Source organism: Neopsephotus bourkii, unplaced genomic scaffold, assembly GCF_033783945.1.
Source record: "Neopsephotus bourkii isolate Nb327-2 ecotype Australia unplaced genomic scaffold, CSIRO-AGI_Nbou_v1 NB_39, whole genome shotgun sequence".
Taxonomy (NCBI): Eukaryota; Metazoa; Chordata; class Aves; order Psittaciformes; family Psittacidae; genus Neopsephotus; species Neopsephotus bourkii.
The window spans coordinates 576899-604603 of record NW_026900556.1 but is presented as its reverse complement, the minus strand read 5'-3'; the positions used below and the strand labels follow the sequence as shown (position 1 = coordinate 604603).

At 53.8% G+C, this 27705-nt stretch overlaps 1 protein-coding gene across 4 annotated transcripts in view; it reads left to right on the top strand.

The window, feature by feature from the left end:
• The first annotated feature begins 1946 nt into the window (after positions 1–1946).
• Positions 1947–27705, top strand: part of MAP2K3 (mitogen-activated protein kinase kinase 3) — a 29710-nt gene continuing 3951 nt past the window's right edge. Inside the window, exons 1-10 of one of the 4 annotated variants that reach the window (XM_061345966.1) lie at positions 1947–2024; positions 19685–19714; positions 19878–19947; positions 21576–21624; positions 24135–24248; positions 24675–24794; positions 25299–25415; positions 25566–25617; positions 26431–26558; positions 26935–27012. In XM_061345966.1, coding sequence (XP_061201950.1) covers positions 2009–2024; positions 19685–19714; positions 19878–19947; positions 21576–21624; positions 24135–24248; positions 24675–24794; positions 25299–25415; positions 25566–25617; positions 26431–26558; positions 26935–27012 — 774 coding nt within the window. In that variant the 5' untranslated portion in view covers positions 1947–2008. Of the gene's footprint in view, positions 2025–2702; positions 3148–15119; positions 15176–19684; positions 19715–19877; positions 19948–21575; positions 21625–24134; positions 24249–24674; positions 24795–25298; positions 25416–25565; positions 25618–26430; positions 26559–26934; positions 27013–27705 lie in introns of those variants that run through there. The other 3 variants (XM_061345973.1, XM_061345959.1, XM_061345983.1) reach the window with 3 other exon arrangements.

Sequence of the window (27705 nt, the reverse complement as noted above, 5' to 3'; positions counted from 1 at the left end):
ACACCCGGAGCAGGGAATGCAGGGGGAGGCAATGAAGGCTGCAAACAGCCAGGCCAAGCACAGCTTTGAGTTTGCAAGGGGGGAGCCTGGGGCAGGCAGAGGGGCTGAATCCTGCATCCTGATGCCCTCCAGTGCACAGGGATGCTCAGGACAAAGTCACTTCACGGGGAAGGCTGAGGAGAGGGGAAAGGAGAAGCAGGTTTTGCACAGACAAAGGCAAGGGGCTCCTGATTGGTTCTCAGTGTTGGGATGCCTTTTGTGGGTGCATTTCCACATGCACCTTTCCCTGTGATTTCCACATTGCACTGCCTTTGCCTGTGGTGATTCCCTCTTCCTCAAGCCAGCAGTTGCAGCATCTTTCAGATGCATCTCTCCAGCACAGTCTATGGGGTCCATACTGGCAGGTACTGGAGGTTGCAGAAGAAGAGAGGTGCTCCCCATGCCCTACAATGGACATGGAGGTGACCCTATGCTGCCTCTGGTCCCTTCCTCGCAGCCTGTGGGGGTCCATGTGCTCCATCCCACCCTGCTGGACTTTGATGCTGAGCGCACCTCATTCTGCATTTGGACTCCTGCAGTGCTGGAAGGCCTCAGAATAGATGACAAAGCCCCACTTGGGAAGTGCCTGGTGATTCAAGGTGGGTCAATAAACACCAGGTGAGTGTTTCATCCACCCTGTAATTGCAGCTGGGGCCAGCAGCCATCTCCAGCTCTGCCTGGGGGTGCAGGTGAAGGGATGCTGTAGTATGCAGTGCAGACAGCAGGGTCATGTCCTGCACTCCCAGGTGCCACCAGCATCTGTGTCCAAGCCGGTCCCACCACTCCTTGCAGGTCCACCTCCAGCAAAGATGCTGTGTGCTCCCTAAACCTCCCACCCTAACACTGCCAAACCCCATTCGGATCAGCTCGCTTGGAGCTCAGCCCTCATTGTTGGCTTTGATTTATACAGCTCAATACCAGCAAGGCCCAGTCTGCTCCCATCTCCTGCTGGCCCAGCCCAGGCAGCAACGTCTGCAGCTCTTGCATCAGGGGTAATTACGCTGTGGTTGAACTGGAGTGGGGTTTTTGAGAAAGACTCCTCACCTGTGTTGAAAGGGGGTGAATCTGCTCTGTCTCAGGGAGGTAATTGCTCTCCCTATTAAACCCTGTCATTTACTTCCCATTTGACCTTTCTGAGGTTCAGTTTGAAGCTGACAGATCTTCTGCTGGATTACAGGTCCATTTGAGGCACCTACGTCCACAGAGGTGCAGATCCCATTTCACCCAGCTCCTGCCATGATTCTCTTGTGTTCTCCGGTTTTAAGGCAGCTTTTCCAGCGCTGGAACTGATCCAGAGCGCTGCAAAACATGAAGCTGGGAACGGCTGTGACAGACCTGCTGTGATTTCCCCAGGGCTGTCTGCAGTTCCCACCCCTCCTTTGTGTCTGAATGGTTCACGCTTGGAATTTCAGCCAGAAAATGGCACTTGTAATCTCATTTTTCCTTCCTTAAGTGCACCACTCATGTTCTGTCCGCCAGCTCGGGTGTTTGGGGAGCATCCTGTGCCATGGCACACTGCTGGGCTGACTCGTAGAGGAATAAAGCCCCATCAGTTTGTCCCCCAGCCCCATGGAAGATGTGATGAGCTTGGCCAGTCTCAGCCGCACAGCATCACCCCCATCACTCTCTGTATCCCTGTGCCAACACAGGCGTCCCTTGGAACGTGCTGCCGATAGGGCAGCCCCCCAAACTCCGCCTCTTCCCTGCTGGGTCTGGGGGAACACAGCAGCACCGCTCTCCCGCCCGCCCGACTCGCTTCACCCTCACAGCTACGTCTGAGAACCGCAAAGCTCTCCCCGCAGAGGCCGGGTAACCACGCCTCCTTCCCCACCGCGGACCAATCCCAACGCTCGGGGGCGGAGCCTACAGGCCGTGGCGTCGCCCCGCCCCGACGCTGTTCTCCGGCGGCCGCCGCGCTGGGCCGCACTCACCGGGTGCGCGCTGGGCCCGGGGCCTCGGCGCCTCCGTCATGTCGCTGCCCAGAGGTAGGAACCGGGGCCGGGGGTTGGCGGTGGTTGCTCCGCGGGGCTCTGTGGACCAGTGTTCTGCGGGGGGAGCGGGGTTACAGCGGTGTTGAACCGGGTCTGGCGTAACCTGCGGGGCCGCGGCTGTTGCCCAACCCGACGGCCGCGGCTTCCTCTGTGCGGACACTGCGTGCATCCCTCTTGCCTGAGGGCCGCTGCGGCGGGGGCAGAGGTGCAGAGCGGGCGGGGAACGAGGCGGGTTGAAGCTCCTATGGAGGACGCGAGTTGCATCCACCGCTGCCGGAGCCTTTCCCGTTCCGAGAGCCCGCGAGTGTCGTCGGGGTCATGGGAGGCTGAGCAGCGCCTTCGTCGTAGCCCGGTGAAGCGGCACGGATGGGATAAGGATCCCGGTCCTTGTGCCCCGGAGCATCGTTTCGGTGGCAGGGCCCCGCAGCCTGCATGTGCTGGGGATGCCGTGATGGAGTTTCCCACCGCGGCCGGAGAACGTGACCGTGTGTCACGGGTGTTATTTATAGAGCATCGCCGTGACTAAGGTGGCCCGGTGCCCGTCCCACGGTGAGCGCCGACCGGGACGACCCTACCGGTGTACCGGGATTGAGGAACGTGGGGAAAGAAAGGGTTTTGTCGGTACCTTAGTGCTCCGTGGGGCCGTTTGCATCAGTGTTGGGAGCGCGGACCGGACAGAGGAGGGAGCGCACGGAGTGCGGTTGCCGCTTTCTTATCATCGGAATAGAATTAGAGGGTTTTTTCCTCGTTCTGGAGTGATACACTGGAAACTTGAAGTCAGGCGCCATGTGAGCAGATGAACGCACCCCGGCGTGACTTTTTCTTCCCCCCCCCTTGCTGTTTTAAATGATCCGTGTGTTAACCGGAGGGAATGTGGACCCGAGTTTCCTGTTTGCTGTGTAAGCAGGCGGTGAATCAGCAGCGATTTACCGTGCTGCCGAGCGGAGCTGCTGACTCACGGGTCGGAGCACATGCCTCCAGCCCGCCTTGAACGGCAGCAACCCTGCTTCTTTAAAAAGGCTCTCACCGGGATACCCCATCCCAGACCTCTCGCTCCGCTCCTAGGTACAGCGAGCTTCCAGTGCCCGCCCGGTGGATGTGTGGATGGAGGGAAGAGGTGAGCTTGGCTGAGGGATTCATGCCCTGTGGGAGATGAGGATGGACATGGATCCAGGGGGGATTTTGGGGAAGCGGGCTGGCTGATGGCAAAAGGCGATGCTTGTGGAGCACCCGTGGGGCTTTCCTTGGAGGAAGTTTGGAACTTTTCTGTGTCTGCGGGTTTCTGGTTGCACGGGGCTGTTGGTTGTGGTGAACTGGTTCATTCATACAATTACTCCTAATATCCTTTGCTGGAGGTGTGCTGAGTGCGCCTGGTTTCCGTTGGAGCTGGTCCTCATCTGACCCGAGCTCCTTTGCCTTCACTGGAGCAGCATCCGCAATGGGGAGTGATCCTGAGCGTGTGTAACGCATCTGCCTCTTCAAACTTCTCTTGCTTCAGCAGTGCCAGCGCTCCAGGTGGATTTGTCGCTGCTGCATAGCGATGCCTGCACATCTGAGTGCGTGTATCCACTTCTGGGACTTAGGACACTGCTGGAAGCACCCAGAGCAGCTCCTTCTGCCTTTGGGCAGCGTGAATTTAAGCTCAATTTCCCTAATTTTCCTTAGGGAAATGCAGCGAGCGGCCTCGCGTTTCCTTTGGCTTGGTTGCTTTCCCTTCTCCCGCTTGAATGCATCAGGATTGTAAGTGGAGGCCGCTGCGTGGTAGCTCTTGGGTTGGCCGTTTCCATGCTAGATGCATACCAAGACTCCCTTGTCGTCATTCTGGCTTAGTCACGGGGCTGTCTCCTGCCTCGGGAGTTCTTTGGGATACGCGTGGCTGGCCGTGACACGCGCGATAGGAATGGTGCTGGGCGAGAGCTTTGCTCTGTGCTAAACATAGTTTGGGAGATAAACACCTTCTGGGGATTATAGGAAGCTTAGGAAAGATCTCAGCTTTCTTCCTCTTCCCATTGCTTGTATCTGCCTGATCCACATTGTCTCACAGGGCCAGGCAGTGGGAAAGCCATTGGTTTCTGTGTTATCTCGCTGGGGCTGATGCATACCAAGATATGCAAAAGCTCCTCCTTGTCTCAGGTCACCAAAGCTCCCTTGAGCTGTGCTCTGTGGAATGGGTGGTGCTGAGGGAAGGAATTGTGTGCAGAGCTCCAGGGCCGCCTCTGTGTCCTCCTTGCAGAGCTTTGCAAGGGACACAGCCTCTGGTTGTAGATTGCAACGGTGGCTGGGCCTTGGCCATGATTTTCCAATGAAGTATGTACCATTTTCTGGTGAAATGGATGCTGGAAAGGGAGGCTTTGTTGTGTCTGAGAGGTTAAAGGAGAAGGGGATGAAGCCTTGGGAAGTTCACAGCCTTTGGGTGCATGGAGAATCATGGTGGAGGGTGTCGGACTCCAATCCAAGCTGCTGCCTTTCGCCAGGGGCTTGAGGCATGTTTTCTGCCTGTGTGCCCATCACCGTGGCTGTTGGCTGTGGCTCCTGATGGCTGGGAAGCTGTTCTGGAGGGAGAGGCAGGAACATGCTCCCAAATCCAGGGATTTTGCTGGGGAAAGTGGCTGCAGGAGGGAGGATGCATGGAGGGGGTCTGGAGGGAGAAAGCTGCTTGGCCTCTCCTGGGCTCACCCAGTGCTGGTGCCTGAGGGATTCAAAAGCAAGTCCTCTTTAGGGCAGGGATCCTGTGGGAAGATGAGTGCTGTTGGGGCAGGAGGAAGGATCCGGTTGGATCCTGTGTTTCCAGGGAGGCAGCTCTCCTTCGACACTGGGGCTTGGAAGGATCAATGGCGAGAACTGCTGGAGTCTGTGGATGAACTGGTGCTTGCTCTGGTGGTGCATCTATTCTGGGTAGGTGAATAAGTGGTGGGGACACATCTCTCTTGTAACCTGGCTGTGCCCTCCATCAGAACACACCATTGCACCATTCAGTGTGTGAATCCTGCTGTCCTGTGTGCCATTCACAGCTTTCCTACTGCCATCCCTCCAAAAAGAGTCAGTGCTGCTGAAAACCCACATGGGGACATGACCTGCAGAGGCAGGGCTTTGGCATCAGGCTCCTGTCACCAGGGTGATGTCCTTTGGGTGTTTGTGGGCAGGGGCAGGAGCCAGGTTTTCATTCTAGTTGAAGCATCACAGAGCTTGTATCCAACTTCTGTAAGAGTCATAGAGAGAGCACAGTGCTTTGTACCTGTGGTCCTCATCCTGCCTTCTGCTAGTGTAACAGTGGGCACCTGGAAAACATCACATTGGATGTGATATATATTTAGCTGTGCTTCAGCCATCCGTTTCCCTCCCTGGAGGGATGCTCTGCTGCCTTTTCCTCAGTGGATAATGCATCTTCCTGAAGGCTGCTGCTGTTATTCCCTAGCTCTGGACTGCAGGCTGAGTTTGCTTTGCCCCAGTTGTTTCTTTACAGGAGGAAACTCATCTTTGCTCTGCAGAGCTTCCCTCTGGGAGCCTGGGAATGGATGCGGGTTTCTGGTCCTGGTGATGCGTGATCGAAGCAGCCACCACTGAGGACGTGGGGCTCTGTGGGTTTATTGGATGGAAGATGGTTTTCCTTGGTGTCAATAAGGCACTGCCTGGGCAGGCTCTTTGCTGGGGAGGCTGCTGAGAGAGGAACTTGTGTTGGCTGAGGAGGTGATTTTACTCCAGCAACAAAAAGTTTGGGGTTTTACTGGTGTGACTCAGGACTCCTTGTGGGTACGCACAGGGCTGAATGTACTCACTGCCTGACGCAGTGCTGACAGAGCCCTGTAGTGCAGGTTGAGTGGTAGCCAGGGGTTTTAGGTGGGGGAAAGAGCAAAGAGGATTTTTCATGGTGGAAATGGGAAGTTTATGTTCTTTTTTTCAGCCTGGGAGATATCTCGTCTGCCTTATCTGCATGGGGATGATGCTGCACTGATTCCATGGCAGCGTTGTGAGCCTAAACGTTCATCACCCCAAGGAATACCATAATTACTGCTGCTATCTCTGATATCATAGTAGTGTTTTGTGGCCCCAACTGGCCTTTGTTTGCACCTTTCTCTTTCAGCCACTTCTCTTTCTATCAAAGGCTGGAGCAGAGCTGCTGCCCATGTGGGATGCAGTGGGTTATGGTGTGGCCAAGGGGAAGGGCAGGATTTGGGGGTCTTGTGGTCCCAGTGGGTAGGGGACGGAGGGACTCACTGCCTCATGCTGGGGGAGGTTCTGGACCTGCGTTGGGGTGAAGGTGAGGTGGATCTCCTTCAGCATCCTTTCCACACTAATCCTGTGCTGTGTAGTCCACATGGCTTAATCCACGTGGTTTCATATCACAGGGCTCCTTTGTGCACTGTCTGCTCTATTGACCTGGTGCAAGAGGAGATGGGCAGCACTTTGGAAGAGCACATCCCTTTCAAGATAGGAGTTTTTCCACGTGCTGTGATTGTTCTTGTGTGCTGCTGGATCTAATGTAGGAAGAAATGAGGAATCGCTTGAAGGCCATAGGGTCAGGGGGGATGATGGTCCAGCATCGCTCTCAGCTGGAGGTCAGGACATTGCTTCCAGGAACTACTGCAGTTAGTCCAACAACCTTTTTTTGGGGGGCAAATTAAGCCAAATTGTGTAAACAGAGACTGGATCTTGTTGTGAAAGACACCCAGTGCCGGAGTTTGGTGTCTCTGAAATGTGTTGTGACCCTGGGGAGTTGTTTGGAGCTCCGGGGTGTGGTGCAGCGGGATGTCTGCCCAGCCCTTGGCTCCCTCCTGGCCCTGGGAGCAATGGTTCCACTGCTGGGAAGGGGGAGTGTGAAGGTGACAGTGGCCTGGCTGCTGCCTCCTCCTCTGGGAGCTGGCAGCTGTGTGTAGGAGGGGCTGGGGAGGGTCTGGTACCCACTGGGATGCTGAAGCTTCCGCCCTTCTGCTTGCACTGTGCTCTAGGAGGGTCCTTGCTGAGTTAGGTCTCTCCCATGTTCTGAACCTTGATTTCATAATTTCAACCAAAATGCTTATTTTTTTTATATCTATTTAAAGCTAAATTTCTGTTAAAAACACAATGTGAGTAGAAGAGGCAGGATGAGGAGGAGACAAAACTCACCAGAAGTTGTTTGTACAGCATCCACCCTTCTTCCCCTCGCACCATCAGCACCAAGGCAAAAAACCTCCTTTTGGAAAGGAGGAAACCTCCAGAGTGCCCAAAACAAGTGATTTCCCATCAGAGGCTGCTAAGCTGAGCTGTGGTTTGGCACTGCCATCAGCCTAAGTGCTTGTATCTGATGAACCTGTCTGGTGCTTGGAGCTTCTCATTGGAAGCTGCCTGTTGGGCATCAGGTGTCTTTTGTTGCAGGGTGTTTGTACTGTGCCTTGATGGTCACTGTTATATCTTTTAGGAAACTTAAAAGCAGCTTTTAATGATTGTATTTCGTTCTCATATTGGAGATTTCCAATCAGGAATGCATAAACCCCTGCATCCGCGATAGGGTCGAGCCAAGCCGTATCCTCCTTCCCATCAACGGTGATGGGTGCCGGTGGGGCTGGTGATGCAGAGCAGAGGGAGAGGAGGGAAGCAGCTCCCTGCAGGGCTTGGCAGGTGACAGTCATGTGTCTGACAGATCATAAACACGCAGGGCTGGTTACGTGGATGGGCTGGGGGTGGCTTAGGAGGGGATGACGGGGTTATCTAGGGAGTGTCAGCTTGTCTGGGCTTGCAGGCCAGCCAGATACTGCTTTGTGGTGTGCGTGTATCGGTTCTCTCCTAACCCAAATCTCCCAGGGATGGCTGACGAAGCAGCTTGTCTGCTGCTGGAGTTGCTGTGCTGGGTCAGGTGCCGTGGCCCTTGGCTGTCTTTAACCAGTCTGTGTTAACAGCAGCCCTTGGAGGTGGCAGCCTCCTGACCCGGCTTGCTGGAGGGCATTTTCCATAGCTGGAGCAGATGTGTTCTGCTGCGTGCATCAATCCCTGGAGGAGACTGTTTCCTATTAAAGGTAGCAAAGGGCAAATACACTTAGTGGTGAAGGTCTTTTTTTTGCTGTAGGATGGAGACCTTGGTTTGCTTGGTGCTGGAATGGGAAAGCTGAGAAGGGGGACAAGGGAGCAGCCTTGAGGATGCTCCCTCTGAATCAGTCCTGACCGTGCGCCCCGTGGCTCAGCGCGGCTGCAGGGGTGCGTGTTGTCCTGAAGACACCAAGACATCCTTGCAGCTCGTCACTAAAAGTGACGTGGCTCCGTTTCTGAGCTCCAGATGTGCTCACCACCCAGCCTTTGTAACACAGCTGCTCTGCATAGCTAAAATCCCCTGCCGCTTGGTTTCTCTCCTGACGCGCTGCCAAGTTGCACCTCGGCCAAAGATGAAATGGTCTGGTGCTGATGCATTGCTTTGCCTGCTCTTTGTCATCTTCCAAGCACCTCCTAAAGGTGCTCGGGGGTGGGTGGCAGCCCCAGCCCCACGTGCCTGTTTGTAAAACCCCGTGCCTGCACCCAGAGCATCCCTGGCAGTGCGAGGCATTGGGTGCATGAGTGCACTTGCGCTCAGCTGGCTTCCGAGGTTTCCCTCATCTCCCCACAACTCAAACCATCCACCCTGTGCTGAATCCGACCTGGCTCACTGATGGAAGGGTGCAGAAAGGAGGATGAGGGGGTGATGCTGCTGGGGTGATCGGTGTGGATTTCAGTGCTGTGTTTTGTCTCTATTTGGCAGCACCCGTTTTCCTTAGGGCTGGAAGCAGCAGCACGCTGCCTTGAGGATGTGGTGGGTATTTTGGATCTGCTGCTTCTGCAGCCCCCACTGTTCACTCTTTGTTTGCATCTGCAGCCCGTTTCCTCCAGGATTTTGCTTGATCCCTGTGATGCTTTGCTGTGAGCATCCTTGCCTCAAGCATCAGTGGTTCAGGGGTGAACACCAGGAGCTGGAGGATGCTGGCGTCAGGGCTGGGGCTGTCCTCTGAGCCCGGGATGCATCTTGTGATGTGGCTGAGATGCCTTTTGTGCTGTGGAGATGCTGTTCTCTTGCCCAAAAGAAGCTTTTTTGCAGGTATTAATGACACCTTCCCCTGCCTGGTTTCTTGAAGGATGCCTGAGTGATGAGGGTGAAGCAGAGGCTGGAGGAGGTGCCTCTAGAAATCACCAGGCAGAAATTGTGGGTGCATTCGAATTGAAACCCTTATCAGCTTCGTGTGTGCTTTAGCAAGTTGCTAGAAACCCACTCAGTGTTTCCTCCAGCAGCTCTCCTTTACGTGTGATTTCTTGCTGTACATTCCAGGCTGCTGCAAGAGTTTACCCTTGATTTTGGATCCACAAAGAGTTGCTTGTTCAGTAACTGTGGGTTTCCCCATGGGGTTTTACAGTGGCAGCTCAGTGTGTAACCGTGGCAGGGAAAGGAGCCAGCGTGTGTTTCCCTTTATCTCAGCCAGGTTTGACGTTTCACACGTCTGCTTCCAGCTCCTCGCTGTTCCACACGCCACGGCTCCTTTCCCTAAAGCCATACAAAACCACATTGGGCATGATCTCAGCTTGTTCTTTGGTGGTAAAAAGGGGTTGAAAACGAAATGGTTATTTCTGATTTAAGTGGAAATGGTTCTTGGAAGCCCTGAATGTGCCCCGTGGGGAGCTGGAGGCTGAGCTGAGTCACAGCCCCTGAGCTCTTGAGATGGGACATGAACCGGATGCACTGGGACCGGCCCGTCTGCAGAGACCTTCCTGGGATGGAGTGACAGCTCTTGAATCTGGCTGTACCAGTAAAAGCCAGCAACTCCCCCTGAACACTGGGAAAGCTGCAGTGCAAGAGGTGGCTTTGAGAGAGGGAGATGTGCAGGGGATAAAAGTGTGGCCAAAATATAAAGCCCAACCAAAGGGAGTAGAAGAGCAAGGCAAACCATGGTGGAGAAACCCCACTGAGCTGTGGGCACGTTGCTTATGGAGCCCCTGCCTTTCCCAGGCTGGAATCAAAGCTGCCCCGTGGGTACTGGGGAGATGTGCCATAAAATAGATGTTTTCCCCACATTGGAATGGTTTTAGCCTCAGAGAAGGGCCCATAAAGGGGAGGTGGAAGGGGATGGTGCAGTGCTGCTGGGTGGTGGAGCTCTCGGTGTGCTGGTGGCCCAGCCTTGGGTTGGGAACAGAGGGGAATTTTCCAGCTTTGCAGCAGGGAGTTTGGAGGAACAAAGGAGGAATGTTTGCAGGGGATTTTTGTTAAATGATGGAGTATGTGGTGCTTCCCTTATCTATCTATCTATATTTACCTTTATAGGATAGATATATATCTTTATAAGGTATCTATCTTTAGCTTCCTCACCCAGGAGCTGATCTCGTGGAGCAGCTGGGCTTGTTCTGGGAATATGTATGTCATCTGTCCCCTGGGGCAGAGGAGCAGTGGTAGGAGAGCAGGAGGTATGCAGGGTAGGTCAGAGGGATGCTTAATGCCAGCAATAGAGGCTGCAGGTCTGGCTTACTATGGCTGAGCTCTCCTGGGGGTTTCAGAAGCCAGCTTTCCCCTTGCTACATCAGCCCTTATTCCCAGCAGTGCTGCAAGCAGGTTACAGGGACTGTATGGGTCACCTGCCACCTCTCTTGCTTGACTTGGGTGCATCATTAGTGGTTAAGACTGATGCTTTCCAGCTGGGTGCTGAGGCTTGAGTGCAGTCACAGGCTTTACATGGAGAAAAGGCTGAAGGGAACTGGGCAGTCTCTGTGTTCCCTGGCTGTGGTTTTCCTTTGCCTGGGAGACACCCTGGCTCCTTCTCTGCCTTGTGATGGGGTGGGTTTATGTCTCAGCAAAACTCAGTGGAGAAACTGAGGATGCAACTGGCTCTGTTCATTTGGCATGATGAGCCCTTTGTGTTTGTGTCTTCCTGCCTGGAGCAGGGACAGGGTGGGAATGGCAGGGAGGAGAGAGATGCACTGAAGACGCACTAAAAAGAGCAACGAATTGGTGTGGGACAGCAGGAGGTGTAGGAGAGTATTTACCTGCTGCTTTCTATATGCTGCCAGATTGGCACCCTGCTCTGAAAAGGAATAAGGTTTCCCTGCTCCTCCAGCGTGATGCTGCGCTGCTGGAGATCAGAGGTTTCCCTTTGAGGATGAGCAGGCTTTGTCTGTCTGAGCTATGGCAGCATCCCCAGAGCATCCCGGAGCAGGGAATTGCTCCGGGTCCCAGAGGGTAACATCACTGTGAACCATCTGAACTGCAGCCTGTCCCATTGTCGAGCGCGGATGCTGCTCGTGCCTGGAGTCTCTGGACCAGAGAAGCACTTGGGTCTGCCTCTTGTTTCTGCCCCTCTCCCAGAGCAGGCAGCTGCAGACACTGAGGCCTTCCTTGATTTATTTTCCCCACTCCATAAATCCCATTTTCAGAGCAGGTGCCTGCTCTCTTACATCATTTGCAGCGATGAAATCACTCTGTCCCTGCCCAAAATAAATGAGAGGGTGGATGGTAGAAAGCTATGGGGAGCAGAGGGAATACTCTGCTCTCTTGCTAAGTTTACAGAGTTTTGGGGACACCTGGAAGTACTTGAATTGCACCAATTGGGATAGAAAATAAGGGTCTGTTTGCTCTGGAATTGAGGTAGAACCAACAATTAAAAGGCAAGTGACTCTTTTCCTTTCGCACTATAACCGTGTGCCTCTTGTCAAGCTGATCTATCCCAAAACTGGTTCAAGTTTCTCCCCTATCAGGAAACTGCCACCAGCTGCTCATATAAATTCTAAACAGATTCTGTTTTGATGTGGATTTGTCTATGGGCTGAGAAATGAAAGGGAAGAGCGTTGCTCTGAGGAGTGCTGGATACCCATTGGCAGGGAGATGGACGTTGGTGATGCTGGTTCTGCCTCTTGCTTTTGGTTCTTGTTTAGCATCCTCTTTGCTTCTCTCTAAGCATCATCTCCTTTGCCTTCTCCTCATGGCTAAGGTGTTAGGGCTGGGATTGCTTCCAGACCTTTATCTAGTGGCTGCACACCAGGGCCAGTGAAACCCTGGTTCCTGTGGAGCTGTGGGTTGGGTTAATGACCCATCCATCCCAAGCATTTAGGTACATGTTGGCATTGTGCTGCAGCTGAGCTTTGAGGAGGTGCGGCCTCTGCTGCTGCTTTGCCAGGGAGAAAATCCCATTGGAGCAATGGATACAACGGAGGCAGCATCAAACCCTGTGGCACTGTTCCCAGAGGATGCTGTGCCCACACCCCAGCTCTGTGCTGGCTCCAAGGAGATGCCTTTGTGATCGTAAGGCACTAGGGTTTTGCACAAGCAGCACAACCCTTGGCATGCACAGAGTGTGTTCCATAATGGCATAGCACAAATGCCAGCTCGCCGGTGCTTTTCAGCTTCCTAAAGTGAGTCTATGGAGGGCAGCCCGTGTGCTCTATCATCACGGGGCTGCAGGACAGCAAGCTGCCACCTAGGAACAAAACACAACATCTGATGTTGATTTTTCCAGCCCTTGGGGTTGTGCAGGTAACCTAAAAATACATCTGGAATGTCACTGGGTGGTGACATCCTCTGGGAGCTGCTGGCACAGCCCTCTCAGTGTTATCTGGCCGGTGCATTGAGCCCTGGTGTGGCCTCTGCTTGTTGCTAGCTTTGGCTGATGTGCCCTCACTGGGTACCACCAGGTCCCACCCTTTATCCTTGCATCAGTCTCCTCCTCGCCCAGCCCTTGTGGCCCCATCAGTACGGTGCTGCAGTGGAGATGAGCCCTATGCAGTGATTGATCAGCCCCAAGCACCATCCAAGGGATGAGAAGGATGATCCCATTCCCTTTCCGATTGGATTCAGTTCAAAGGGCATGTTTAAATACAGAGCTGCTGCGGAGTGTCCGGGCTGCATGGCTTAGGCGCGTGGAGCTTTCCCATGGGATGTGCACCTTGTGCGTGGAAAGGTAAGCACACCCCGGGCTTGGGGCAGTGGATGTGTTTATGGCCTTGTCTAGGGATCTGACTGCAGTTCCCAATGGGACAGTGAGGTGCAGTGGGCACTGGGCAGCATGGCACTGGGATGGGATGGCCGGCTAGTGCATAGACTTTGATCAGAGGAAAATCCCCTCCTTTCCCTTGGTTAGGCAGGGGCTCTTCTTTTGCAGCAGGTGAAGCCATTAACCTTTTGCTCAATTCCAAGCACACACCTCTAAAAAGCTCCTTTCTCATCCTAAATGGGGAATCCCTCTGTTGCTGTTCCTGGCAAAGTGGCTTTTCCCCAGTTGCTGTTTTTAAGGGGTGAGCTCTTCCACTTATTCAAGCCAGCCTGCTGGGAGTGATGGGAGCCATCCTCATCCCTACCTTTGCCTTGCTGTACTGGACCTGCTCCCCCATCTTCCCTCTCCTGTCATGGGGTGATGTCCCTGCACTGTGAGGCGTGGGGAGGCTTCGTTAACACCAGTGAAACACCCGACGCCTTTTGATCCTGTGGGATTACCTGGAATACATAAAAGGCTGGATGATTAATGGCAAACGGCGTGCATCTTTCAAGGCATTGGCAATTCCTACCCCGTCTTGAAAGAGCTGCCAATAGTGAGACTTGAAAGGATGTTTTGGGTTTCTTTTCCCTTTTGTTTTGGGTTCTGTGTTTGCTTTTTAAGATGCATTTGAGATGGCAGGAAGCTCTGCTCGACACCACCCCTGCTCCTGCTCCTCGGGGGCTGAAACCCAACAGGACTCATTCAAAGGAAACAGTGCTTCCCGTCCCACCTGCTGGGTTAGGGACTTTCTGCTTCCCAACAGCACTGAACTGGTGGGTGTGTAAAGATCCTTGGAGCACTTTATACCTGGCTTAGGGAACGAGAGAGTGAATGCCATGATAGCACAGCATCCTGCTGGGGATGGGTGCTTGGTGTTGCCTGCGATAGCAGCTCCTGTGTCAGCATCCTTTCTGTGCTGATGATGTGTGCCTGAAACTATACCCTGGGAGTGGGAATGGGCCGGAGGAAATATCTTCCCCAGTCCTTCTGGGCCTTCTATAAACCCTATTTAAAATCAGAGGCACTCATTATGTTGGTATGAGCGTTTACCTTGACCTCTGACTTTTCTGCCTGCAAATGCCTATGGCCTGGTACAGCCTGCATGTTAGGGACTGGCTCAGGAGCAACACAAAGGCATGTTTCCTGTAATGAGTTGAAGGTAAAGAAGCTGGTCCAGGATCTCCCTTCCAGGCTGAGAGGGAAATCAAACCCAAAACTGCAGCTTGGCAAAGCTGAGCCTGGCTTTGAGCAGGAATGTCGGTGCTGGGTTGGTTTTGAGGGAATGGGGAAGAGCAATGATACTTTGCCACAGCTTTTCTTGCACATCTTTGCAGAGAAAGGAATGGTTTCCCTTTTCCACCCCCTCATCTCTTTCCTTTGCTGTTCCCCAGCCAAATCCATGGAGCAATTTATACTTTGCCACCAGAGATGCCGTCTCTGGTGTCACCTGGGAATAGCTGCAAGGCTCCGTGCTCCTATTGTCATGGAACAATATTTGTACTATTTGTTGTGGTAATAGTTGTTAGTGGCAAGGCAATTACCCTGTCACCTGCAGCACAAAGAAATGTGACCTCTTTCTATCCTGCCACCTCCTCTGTGCCCAAACCCAGTGAGTGTGGGGATGGCTCCAGTGGTCCCTCATGTGCTGGTGGCGGTAGGGCAATGGTCGCTCCAGTGGGATGCGCGGGGAAGGGGATGGAGGAGCTCTGCTTGCAGACTGGGTTTGAACGATTGGATCACGGGATGAGGAGGCATCCCACCGGGATGCGCTGTAGCAATCCAGCGCTTCGGTGGCTCCCGGAGCTGGAGCTGGCTCCCCCCCAGTTTCCTGTTGACGTCAGCTGCTATTTCACTGCTGCAGTTTTTACAACTGTTGAGCTTTCAAGGGTAACCGGAGCCCAGAGCCCGGCCAGGCTCTGCAGCTGCCGATAGGGAACACGGCACTGCCTGCCCTGTGTCCCCCCGTTTGCCTTCGCTGCAGCTCCTGGACCCCAAGGATCCAGGGATACCGGACAAGGAGCGCTCCGTGACGCTGCCGGGCGCTTCAGGCCATGCATTCCCACTGAAAATCACAGTTGCCCTGTGCTGGATCCTGTGGGATTTCTTTATCCCCTCCCTCCTCCATTCCACCCTCATCCCTCTCTTTCACCAGGCGTCGCTTCCTCCAGTTCTGGGAAACCATGGACAAGAAGCAAGGTAGATGTTGCGATTACCAACACACGTGGTGGGGGAGAGTGAAGGGCTGGTTCTGCTCCTAGAAGGGGCTCTGTGACTTTTTGGGCTCAATTAATGTGGTTTTAGCTTCTTTCTCCTCGCTCGGGCAGGGGGTTGGCGTTTGCAGGCAGGGATCTATTTTTAAAGCACTGGCAACTTGCATGTTTTGTGGGGGGTAAAACATCAGCATCTTCATTGGGAACACAATAAAATCCAGCATGGCTTCAGGAAGAGTATGTGGAGAGTAAAGCTTGCTCCTGGCTCCGGTTTTGGTTGCATTCCTGGGACCCAAGGGCTTTCCAAGCAGCTCTTGCATGGTCGTCCCTTGCTATAAAGCCTGTTGCATGGGGAAGGCGAGTGCCCACAGGGGCTGGGGCAGTCGGGAGCCGTGATTCAGCCCATGCTGATTCAGGTTGGGTTGGGGCTGCGAGGGGCTTTTTGTGGAGCGTGGTTTTTTCCTCCTCCTTTTGCAGAAGCGCCGTGCATGGGGTGGTGGTGACCTGCAGGAACCCCCCCCTGCAGCGGCACCGATGAGTGATGGCTCCGGGCAGGTTGAGAGCCCGTTTTCCACTTGCACAGATAAGCTTTTTCCACTCTCAACAATGGAAAACAGCACTAAGTGCGCCTGTGAGGAGCTGGCTCTTAGGACCCGAGCAACCCAATTCCCCTTCTTTGCACCCTGCCTCCAATGCCTTGCTTTTTTTCCTTTATGCTTTTTTGTTCCAGCTCTTTCTTTGCAGCAGGGCTGGGATCCACCCTCCTGCCCTATCCCTGGCATTTAACCCTTCTCCTTGCATCAGGGAGAACCGGGATGCATCCCAAACATCCTCCCCAGCGCTAACAAAGCTGCCTCCAGTGCTGCAGGACTTCAGTCTGGGGCTGGCACCAGCGCCTTGGGGAGGCAGTGGAGAGGTTTCATTTCAAAGGTCGGCTCAGGCAAATAGTTGTGTTTGCAGTCCTTTAGATTGTCCTCTTCCTTTCTTCCCACCCACGCCAGCAGAGTGGGAAGGATAAACCCTATGGGGAGAGGTGCAGCTTCATAGGACGTGAAGTTGGCGGTGGCCAAGATGAGGATTCAGATTGAATTAAGCAGTTCCAGGAAATGTGTGTCAGCTTTGGGGCTGGTTTGAGGTAAGAAAAAGAATTGGGAGGCTTTTTCTTCTCTCTTTAGGAGGAAATGGTTCCTTTCTTAGCATAAAGGATGCCGTTACGTGCCTGCAGCATCACGTGGGTTACAATCTGGGCCGCACCAGGAACTTCTGTCAGCTAATCTTGCCCTGCTCGGGTGCAAGGCGCTGTGCCTCGTGCCCCTACAGCCAGCAGCCCCTTCCCCTGCCCGGAATGCTACACCAGCAGCTCCCAGCTATCCCATGAGCTCAGGGCTGGCAGCAGGGCCCTGGGGCTTGCAGGAGGTAACAGGGATGTGTCCCCACATTGCTGCTCTTTGTCCCCACGTGGAGGGATCTCTAGAGGGGAGCTGTGTTGCTCTATGCTTGCAGCCACCCCTTTTGCAACAAACTGGGGTGTTTCTAGGGTTTTCAGCTGACATAAACCATCCTCCTGCACTGACCCCATTGGGATCCAAGTGTGGGAGAGATGGTGCTGAGGTCTTGCTGTTGAGAAGGAGCTGACAGCAGCTGCTTGCGGGGGCTAAAAGCAAATGCTGCCCTGGGATGTGTTTGGGACTGAAGGGCTTGGGTTGCAAGGGCTCCTCATGCTCATCCCACTGCTTCCTGCAGGCAGCAGAAGCTCGCAGCAGGAGGCAGGAACTGGGACCAGCCTGGAGTGTGCTGGAAAACTTGGGGCAAATTTGGGGAGAGCTGTACCAGTCTCTGCATCGGTTCCTTCCCCCATTGCAGGGCAGCATCGTGGGTGATTTTATTCCTGCAGGCAGGGGCTGAGCTGGATTTTCCACTGGTGTGGGTGGCCCAGCCAGAGCCTGGGAGTGGTGACAGGATGCCTCCTGTTTAATCTGTGCTTTTCCAGGTTGGAGCTTAGGAAATGCTTCTGGGGGCTCAGCAGGATGGAGTGGGAAGGGGGGATCATTGCTAACCCCGGCTGGGAAGTCAAGGGCAGCAGTTTGGGGATGCAGGGAAGTGGAATGATGTGCAGGGTCCCTATTGAAGCAGATGACCAGCGCACAGAGGCATTAAGTGACTGCAGAGGGTGTGCAATAGGGAATCCCCATGTCCCTGCTGCCGTTCTGAGCCCATCCTTGCAAATCCTCCTTGGATTTGGAGCTTGGCCTCCACTGAACAACGTATCCCATTGATTCCTGACCCCAGGCTGGGTGCTCCCAGCTCCCTCAGGCCCTGCTCTTGCAGCCAGGGCTGATGCTGCAGGATGCATGGCATGAGGAGCAAGTGGACCCTGGTCCTGCTGTGTGAGTCACAGCGCTGCCAGCCGATCCGGTGGCACAGAAGGAGCTTTGTGCTGCCTGTGTGGGGTTACTATAGCGATTGGGGAGAGGGAGAGCAAGCAGATGAAGCATTTCGGGGGCATTTCAGGGCTTCTTGTAGAGCTGGGGCTGGTCACTGCTTGGGGATGCTGCGTGCAAGCTGTTTCAGAGCAGGTCATGGGGGAGAAGCACTCGGTGCAAAGCTCCTGGTCACCAGTGAGCTCAATCTATCCCCATGGATAGGATGGGATGTGTGCCCACAATGAGCTCCCCACCTTGCCTGGGTGCAGAAGAACTCTGAGAAGCCCGGTTTTCAGGTTCTGTGGTCAGCCTCCCTCACTGAGTAGCAAGCAGCTGGGTGTGGGAAGGGGAGGCATTTCGGAACCTATGGATGGCATCTTTTCTTTGGCTCTGGTTTGCGTTTGCTGCCCTTGTTGCTCAACCAGGTTATTTTGCAAAGCGTCATCTGTGGCCATTGATAGTCCCCCTTCCAGCCCTGCTGGCTTGGGGAGATGGGGAAGGGAAGCTTTCCAGGCTTATGCATTGGAAGCTGTGGCACGGTCAGGTATCCAGAGGAGGTTTCCAGCCAAGCAGGGAAGGTTTGGTGCCTGGTTTCACTGAGCTGGAAGTTCACATTGCTCCCATAGCTCATGGGACCTGCACTGATGCTAAACCAGAAAGGTGGTGGGTAAGATGGGGATATTGACTGATCCATGCTGATCGACTGATCCTTAGCAGGGAGGGATGCTGCTGGTCCACAGTTGGGACCTTTGCAGTGTCTTGCAGACCAGTTGTTTCACATGCAACCTCAGCGAGGTTTGAATATGGGGAAGGACAGGGTTTAGGCACCCATCTTATCTGAGGCATCTGGAACTGGGGAGGGGGAATGGGGATGGAGGCTATCTGTACAGGCAATGTGTTGGGCAGGTATCACCCTCCTGTCTCACTGCTGCTGCATCTCCTGCTGAAATCCCAGCTCCTCGCCTCTCCCTTCCCTTTCCCAGCAGCCTTCCAGTGCTGGACTTTGTCCTCATGACTCTTCCCAGGAGCCAGGCAGGTAGGAGCCTTTCCAAAGGGCTGTCCAAGGCCGAGCTGAGGTGCTTGCTCCCAGCCTGGTGCCTGGAGCACGCCTTCTTCTTCATGCTTTTTTAATGCATCCTCCAGGTCTGTGCGGCCAGAAGTGTCCTTAGCTGCAAAGTGCAGTCACCCCCTTGTCTGTCTTGGGGGGATCAGGGCTTTGATGCTCTCAGCTCTATCACTTCATCCCCCATCCCAGTCCCTCGTGGTCCTGGTGAGCTGGGGTCAGTGGGTGAGCTGTTTGCTGAGGGAGGAATGGCTGGGACTTCAGTGAGCAGCCTGGGGTCGGTGCCACTGCAAGGAGCTGATTCTGAGCCCTGCACAGGTCTCCTCTGCTCACTGGCCTCCCATGTTGGTTGCCTCTTGTCTCTGCAAGTGTTTGGCCTGCCCTGGACCTGCTTGAACCCCGTTTCCCTCTGTGGCAATGGGTTATGTTATCTCAGTGCTGTTCGCAGTTGGAGAGGAGCAGGAAGAGAGCATCCTCTCGCTTTGGATGGGGTCCTGCCTTGTCTGGTGGCATCTCAGCCACTGCAAGCTCAATTTGTGGCTGATTCACTGCTGGTTCTTGCAGTCAGCTCCTGACTGGTTTCATCCTGGTTTCCCTTCGTTGCATGGGGGGTATTTGCTCTCCTGTTGGGACTAACTCCTTGATTTAGCTTGAGGTCTGATGGACATTGCCCTATGTGCCAGTTCCAACCCATACTGCAGAATGGGTCTGGCTCTTCCCAAGAAGCTTGGGTGAGGGCTGAGGGTCTGAAGGGCAAGGAGGAGGTAGACAGGGAGTGGTTTTTTGGGAGCCCTGTGCATCACTAATGGCATGGGGACCTCTTGTGGCTGGAGAAACGGGGATCGGGCCAGGCTTGGCTGGGCTCCGGCACCGTCTGCATCCCTCTGCCTGCAGCGTGGCTGGGAGGGCTCCCCTGGGCCATGCATGGGGCCCTAAGGAATACCAAGGTGGTACCCGGCTTATCCGGAGCATGGAAGCTGAGCTGGTGTTTCTCTTCTCTCTCTTTCAGATTCCAAAGGATTGGAGCCACACAAACCGGGTAAGTGCCAACAGGAATCACAGCTTTAACCCATCTTCTGAACATCAGCAATTAGAATGCCCCAAGAGAGGGGACTGTAACGGCCGTGAAGGGGAAAGAGTAAAAAGCTTGAAGGAAGGAAATGAAAAAAGCCCATTGCTCACGTGTGTGCTTTCTCTTCCAGTGAAAAGCAGGAAGAAAGGGGAACTGAGGATAACATGTGTCCCCATCAAACAGCCTGTTGCCAACACAACGTAAGTGTGTCTGCTGCTCAAAGTGGGTCTGCAGAGCTGAGCTCAGTGCTGTCTCAAGGGCAGTGGCCTGTGAAGTCTTCACAGGATCAGCAGTTAACTCTCTTAAGCTTAAGTGGGTGATGAGAATGAGTTACACACCTATACACGTGTGTGCATACGCATGTGCATACGTGTCTCTTGGTGCCTGATATGAAATGGCTGAGACTCTCTTCAGTCTTTCTGCTACGGTCGGTTTCTGATGGTGTTGATGCCAAAGGGCAAAGATATGCTGCAAAGGGCAAATCTGCCCGAGGGAAGGAGAAGGGAAGGATTTTAGTGCAGGGAAAGAGATGAGGTGGTGGCAGCTGGACCACGGCAGGAGCAGGGGGTGAGGGTTGGGGGATGCTGTGCATGGCACAGCATCCTTCCCCTGTCCTGTGCATTGGGGTTAGTTTGAGTTGTTTGGGGAGAGCCTAGGGTAGCTGTGTTGGTTTGACAAAGAGCAAATGACTGCAGTTCCTCTTCCATTGCGCTCTTTGAAAGCACCTTGGGCTGCATCTTCACTGCTGAGCCTCATTTGCTCCCATAGCAGAGGCTCACCCAGCAGCAGGAGAGCAGTGAAATCCCCAAAGGGAGAAATACCACTACTGAAAACCCCAGGTAGATAGGGCAGATCTGTTGGAGGGGGGAGCCAAGGGAACTCCCCTGTTAACGCTGTGCAGCACAGCATGCAACAGCCCCCTCCTTCCACCATGGGTGCAGTGTGTGTCTGCTCCTATTCACGGTTTGAATTCCCCCTGTAGAAGGCCTCCTGCTGGAGTTTGTGGTGTGCTTGCATGCCCAGAGGCTGGTGTAAGTTATCCCCAACTCCTTTTCTCTGCGCTTTTCAAGCTGCAGTGCAAATATTTGCACAGTGCAAGGCTTTTGCTGTGAGCCCAGAGTACTTCCTCGAAGCTGGAGCTTGCTCTGATGGGAATTGAGAGGCAAAATCAGTTGGGCAATCTCCACTTTTAGAAGGTCCCAGGGGATGGGGAGAGCAGAGAAGCGAAGCACAAGGGACAAAACGCTTGTGTTGGCTCAAAAAGAGTCGTGCTGCCCATAATGGGAAGTGGGCAGAGATGAGGAAAACAGCCATAAAGGAAGACTTTCGCCTGTGACACTGAAGTGCTGCCTGCCCTGCTTGTGACGCTGTCTGAAACAGGCCTGTGAGTGTACACAAATGACTCAGGGGTGAGGCATTACCTGTTGTTCCCTCAGCGTGTGTTTCAGGCTACGTGGCTGTCCTGTTACAACACCTGCCTGTCAAAACATGACAGTCGAGCTGCTCTGCCACAGGAAGCTCTCATCCCGTGGGTCTCGGTTCCTCAGGCTCGCCTCCTGAGCAGGGGTAGTTTCATAGCCTGGTGGTTTGATGCATGTCTCACCTAGCTGAGGCTTTGGGGTTCTTACTGCTTGTGAGCGATCGTGGGTGTGGGTTGAGGTGTTACTGGTATGATTAAAGCGTTTGTGAGTGTTTGGAGGGTACTGGTTTGAAGCCAGGGCAGCAAAGCACAGTGGGAAGCAGTGGCTCAAAGGAACACGAAACCTGGCTCTGGCCAAGAGGGTTGATGAAGTTGGGCTTTCTCCTGACTCTGTCTCTTTCCTTACAGGCCCCCAAGGAACCTGGACTCCAGAGCATTCATTACCATCGGAGATAAAGTACGTGTCAACCTGGCTTCTGTCTTTGCTTGCTTCCAGTGTTGGTTGCAGAGTTTTATGGAGCCTGTCAGATCGGATCCTGGGATTTCAGAGCACCCCAGGAGAAGGACAGTGTCCTCCTGGGGCAGTCTTGTGGGGTGCATCTTTGCAGGACTAAGACATCCCACAGCAGGACCTTTTCCCCGTGGAGTGATGGGGTGTCTGTGCGTATTGAGAGCAGTGATGGTTGAGGAGCTTGTGTGGCTTGCCTCTGAGCAGATCTGTGCAAGGCAGGTGTGTGACACTGAATGCTAGGTGTGCAGTTTTGCCCATAGTGGGAGATCACGCTGGTTGGATGGATTATAACCCAACTGCCCTAAATCAGTGTGGCCTCACTGCACGCTCTGGCTTAAAAGTCCCCTGTGTCCTGCATACCCACAGGGCTGCTACTGCCCATAAACTGGGCATAAAGCTTCTCCCCAGAGCCTTTCCTAGTGACCTGGTGAAAAACACTGCTAGAAATAGCCACTGCCTCTCTTTTATTTCATGCTCTTGTTATGGGCTCTCCTAGGACTGCAGAAGCCTGTTTGTAATTGAGCTAAAAATACCATGCACTGGGTCAGCCCTCCAGCTAGCTGCTTCCAGGCTGATGGGATCTGGGCCCCTGGGCTTCAGTGCAAGGTTTTAGGGTTAAGGGGGAGGAGAGGAAGCTATGGCTGTGTCCAGGGAGCAGTCCTGCTGCCCATGCTGTTTTCTGGCCATTGTGTCGTGTGTATTAATAGCTCAGGGAGATAAGCTGTCTGTAGCAGGCTGGGCATGGCGTGTGCAAGGGGAGAGAGCTGTAGCTTGGGGAAAGCTCCCTATGGTCACTTCCTTCCCTGCTCCAGTTTGTGCAGGGCTCTGGCATGGGTGTTTTTGAAGGGACATGATGGAGGAAGAGGGCTTGGGCAGAAGCCAGCTGTAGGCTGTGGATGGGTTCATCTGATCCATGCAGGTGATGCCCTACATCCATTCCCAGTGGAGGGGAGCGCTGGCTCTGGCTGTGCATCACCTCCTGTTGCTGGGCAGGGCAATGCTAGTTCTTGGAGTGTGCTGGGAGCTGCCAGCTTCTGGGGAAGCCTTAGGGAAAATGCCAGGGAAAGAAAAAAGCCCAGAGCAATAAGGTGGAACAACTGCAGAGCACGTGTCCTGAAAAGATCCTTCCTGGAGGCCCCTGCAGGAGCTGGGAGCTGGCAGCTGCCTGCGGGGTCAGACATGTCCCCCTTCCCCTAATCTCAATTCAGGATCCACTGTCCTGCCCAGGAAAGGGCTGGCACCTTCCTGTGCTGGGCAGCACATAGCTCAGTGCTGAGCTCAAGCACATCCCTCCCTTGCTCCCTGCCTCAGCTGCCTGCCAGCCCCATCTGGCTGGGATAACTGGAGCCAGGGCCGGTGGAGCTGGGCACTGTGGCCAGCATTGAGGGGACTCAGTGTCCAGGAGCCCAACAGCCCCATCTCCAGCTTGGCTCCTTCACACCAAAGGCTGTTTCCTCCCTGCTCTGGGCGTAGTTCACAGGCACGGTATCCGGCGCTGCGCTGCGCGTGTTTCCCACCCTCGCTGCCTTTGTGGCTACTGGGGCAGTTTGGCATCCTGGTATTATTTGTGTTTCCCTGAGACCGGAGGAAAACTGGAGGCTGGGTGAAGCCAGGCTAAAAGGAGCTCTGTGACTTATTAGGAGGTGATGAACACAGAGCCCAAAAATAGCCCATGTCTCACTCGCACACAGCCTGTGCCCTGCCCAGCAGGACAGGCAATGGCAGGGTAACACATCTTTAGGGAAGCTTGTTCAGGAGCTCAATGGTGCCCTGCTGCGTGGGGCATTTGCTTGTGTCAGTGCTGGCAATGGGGTTTTTCCAGCTTGAAACATAATAGTTGAACTTGCCTGAGCTCCTTTGTTGGTGTTAACTCATGGTTTACCTTTCTGATGGTGGTCAAACCCATTTGGACACGCTGGTAGTTAGGAATTGAGTTGCTGGGTTGCTGCATACACCATTCTAAGTGGTGTTAGATACACGGGTGTGTTTGTGACCCGTGATCTCTTGGGATGTGGGGTGAAGTTGGGGGATCCTAGTCTCTACATAGGGATTTTGGGCTGTGGCAGAGGCTCCTGACTGCTGCCCATGTTGATACAGGAGCTGTTCAAACCCTGCAAGCAGTTCAGCTACCACAGACATGCCCTTGTGTGGGTAATCCCAAGCAGGCAGAGAGGCACCAACCTTTAGTGCCCTTTCCAGTGGCAGCGTGCCCCGGCTTAAAGGATGGAAGGTCCTGATCTCTAGCTGCAAAGGGGGATTAAATGAACCCTGGTGAGGATGAGATGAGAGGGTTTGGACCCATCTTCTCTAAGCGTGATGCTTCTGGTGCATATAGGAGCTGGCGGTATAGTCATGTAGGTCCTCTCACTTGGGAATGCTCTGCAAGTGGTGGACCTTTGCTGATGCCCTTGATAAATGTGCTCCTATCTGATATTCTGTTGTCTCTGTCCCTAAAGAACTTCGAGGTGGAAGCTGATGACCTGGTGGCGATTTCAGAGCTGGGCCGTGGCGCCTATGGCGTGGTGGAGAAGGTCCGGCACACACAGAGCGGCACCATCATGGCTGTGAAGGTGAGGATTGCTGCTTGGACATCAGGATGTGCAGCTCCAAGGGAGCGGAGCTGAGCTCCGTTGGTCACAACAAAGTGGGAATGGGTTTGTTTGTCAGCTTCCAGCATTCCTGGTGTGGTTTGGCTGTTGAAGGGGCTGGGCTTTGAAATCCAGGCTTGGTGCCTGCAGTTAGATAGTGCAGTGTGGGTGTCAGAGAGCCTGTCCAGGTTGCTGGCTGCGTCCTGCATCCGCTGCAGAGCTTGCCAAGGATTTGGCATTCATTGAGGTGCTGTCTGGAAGAATCTGGGTATCTCCTGGGTGCTACTGGCTGCTAAATAAGCATGAGATGCTTCTTTGGCATCAAAGCCTCAGGTCCTCTAGGTCAGACTGAGGGATAATGGTGTTATCCCATAACATAAATCCCCTCTTCTTTCCTGTTTGTCTCAGAGGATCCGAGCGACTGTCAACACTCAGGAGCAGAAGAGGCTATTGATGGACTTGGACATCTCTATGAGGACAGTGGACTGCTTCTACACCGTCACCTTCTATGGAGCCCTCTTCCGCGAGGTACCGAGCTGGTGGATGGCTGATGGGGCTGTGCAGCACTTGGGGCCTGTGTGATTGTGCTGAAGGCACTAAACTGTCCCAAACCACCTTCAGCCTTCCCTTTTCAGCCCAGCTGGGCTGAGATGCTGCCATGACTTAAGGGTCAAAGGCTTGCCTCCTTCAGACAGCATTGACCAGGTCCCATTCCTCACTCTTGTGGCAGATGCCCGAGGGTATTGTCCATGGCCCCATGGTCTTGAGGGAGCTGCCTCAAGAATGCCCTCCGTGGGGTAGACCCTCAAAGGGAGGCCATTATAGGTAATTGTGCTGGTACCAGGGCATCTATGCCCATTGCTATCTAACACAGAGCCTGTGTGCTGCTGGTGGCAACAGCAGCTGCATGGCAGCGACCGTGGCTTGCCCTGTGTGGATGGGGCAGTGTCCATTTATCCATCCTTCCCCACTGCTCCCTTTAGCTCCTGGGGATTTGCAGGGAATTCTCAGCTGCTTTCTCCCTGTCCTTAGGGTGATGTGTGGATCTGCATGGAGCTCATGGACACCTCCCTGGATAAATTCTACAAGAAAGTATTGGAGAAGAAAAAAACAATCCCTGAAGACATTCTGGGGAAAATGGCTGTGTCTGTGAGTGCCTCTTGGGTTCTTACCTGGGTTTGAGCATCCCCTGCGCCTGTCCAAGGCCTCTGTTGAGGCCCATGGCGTGTGGAAATGGGTAGCTGTTTGCAGTGGAGGGGCTGGTGCTGTATGTGACTAATGGGTGCTGTTTGTCCCCAGATTGTACGAGCTCTGGAGCATCTGCACAGTAAACTGTCTGTGATCCATAGAGGTAGGTGCTGGATGGGGTGAACATGATGTTGCAGCAGATCTAACCTCGAAATAAGTTATGTTGAGGACTCCTTTCCAGGAGATGTGTGGTGTGTCCCTATGGGATGCTTACAGCGGGGTCTAGTGGTACTCAGGATGATGGTGGACTAATTGAGATGCCCAAGGCTTGTTCCTGAGGTGTATCCCCCATGCATCTGCTTGCATGATGTAGTTCTCTTCCTCCTTTCCAGATGAAGTGTTGAATACAATAACAGAATTCCTTACTACCTGTGTTTTATGGGCATCTCTGTGTATCTTAGAGTACAGAGGTGCCTCCTGGGGACAACATCCCCACGCCTTGCTGGTTGGGTGGTCTAGCAAGGGCTGAAGGAGACCTTATAAAATCACAGGTGGGAATTGTAACACCCAGGTCCTGCTCTTCATCTTGATAGAGTTCCTTGTGCAGTTGTGGACAGATCACAATGGGCATGAGACAAGCTGTCCTGAGAATTGAGTAGAGTTGGGTGTTGGGCTTTTAAGGCTGTCTTTGGCACATAAGTCTCTCCTAAGGAGCTGGGCATGAACTCCTCGTTTTACTCCAACCTTTTGACCTGCCTGGTTAGAGAGGAGGCCTGTTCTGCCTGGGGAGCATGGGTAAGGTTGTAGCTGTGAACAGCTTCTATTGAAATAGGAGGCTGGTGGGGTTTTTCTTTCCCTTCCCTTGTGTCAGGGCCTTCCTGGTCCCCTCCCAGGTAGGGAGGGAATTGTCCATCGTGTGTCAGGCTCAGTGATAGCTCTGCAAAGGCTCAATCTGCCCTCTTGTGTTCTCTCTTAGACGTGAAACCTTCCAACGTGCTGATCAACAAGGAAGGACACGTGAAAATGTGTGACTTTGGGATCAGCGGCTACTTGGTGGACTCTGTTGCAAAGACCATGGATGCTGGCTGCAAACCTTACATGGCTGTAAGTGTGCTCACGTGGGACCAGAGCTGGCAGCCTCCAGCCTTGACTCAAAGAGGCTGCTGCTTCGAAATAGCCTTGGTTCATCTCCGTTGTGAAGAAACCACTTGATAGGGCTCAAGGCTTCCTGATTCAGCAAAGTACTCCAAGAACAGATTTACCCTCCTTGTAAACCCTGCTGCTTGTATTAATCCCACAGCAGCCTCCTTCCATTTGCAGAAGGGTGAAAGACTGGCTGGTGCTGGTTGTGGTGGTTGGAAGGGCTGCTCCCTCTTGGCTAGAAGATGCTGAGGCTTTTCTTGGCAGGATCATTTGGTCTGTGGGGTTTGCACTGGTTTGATGAGATAGAATTGTAATACCTTCCCTTTTGCTGTTACAGCCAGAAAGAATAAACCCTGAGCTGAACCAGAAGGGCTACAACGTGAAGTCGGATGTCTGGAGTCTGGGCATCACAATGGTAACTGGGCTATGCTGGGACCAGCACCCTGCAGGCATGGTTTTGGGATGGGGTCTGTGCTGTGCCATGGCCTGTAGCAACAGGAGCTGGGTGGATGCCCATCAAATGGGACTAAATCCTGAGTGTGATAGCTCAGTTATGAGATGCATTACCCAGGGTACATGGTGGAGGTGCTGCCTTGGGCACACAGGGCAGGTAGCTGGGAGCCCCAGTGTGCAGCCAGTGTTGCCACCGCTACTGTGGCTGGCAAGCTTGCAGGGAGATAATCCATCTTTTGCCTCTTCTTTCCTTCTCTATTCTTGTATGTTCCTGCTGGATGCAGGGGGATACATAAAGGCCTGTTATTCCCATGTGGTTCCTTTGTACCCCTTGGTTTCACAGAGCTACTGATAGCTCCGTTTAGCTCTGAACCATGTTGCTGTGGATGGCAGACTCCCATGGGGCAATATCTGGATGACAACGGGCTTAGTTGAGCATCCAAGAGAGTGGCTTTGAATTGCCCTGCACTTCCCCATGTGCTGGCTGGAGGAGTATTGAGTGGAGCAGCTGGGTCACAGCCTTCCTGCATGCATACCCCTCTGTTAGCAAAGCCTAGGGGCGAGGTAGCCTGTCCTGCTGCGGGGAGGGGTGCTGTGCATGGTTCACAGCAAGTCCTGCCTGCAGGGGTAGCTCAGAGCAGCCAACAGGAAGGGG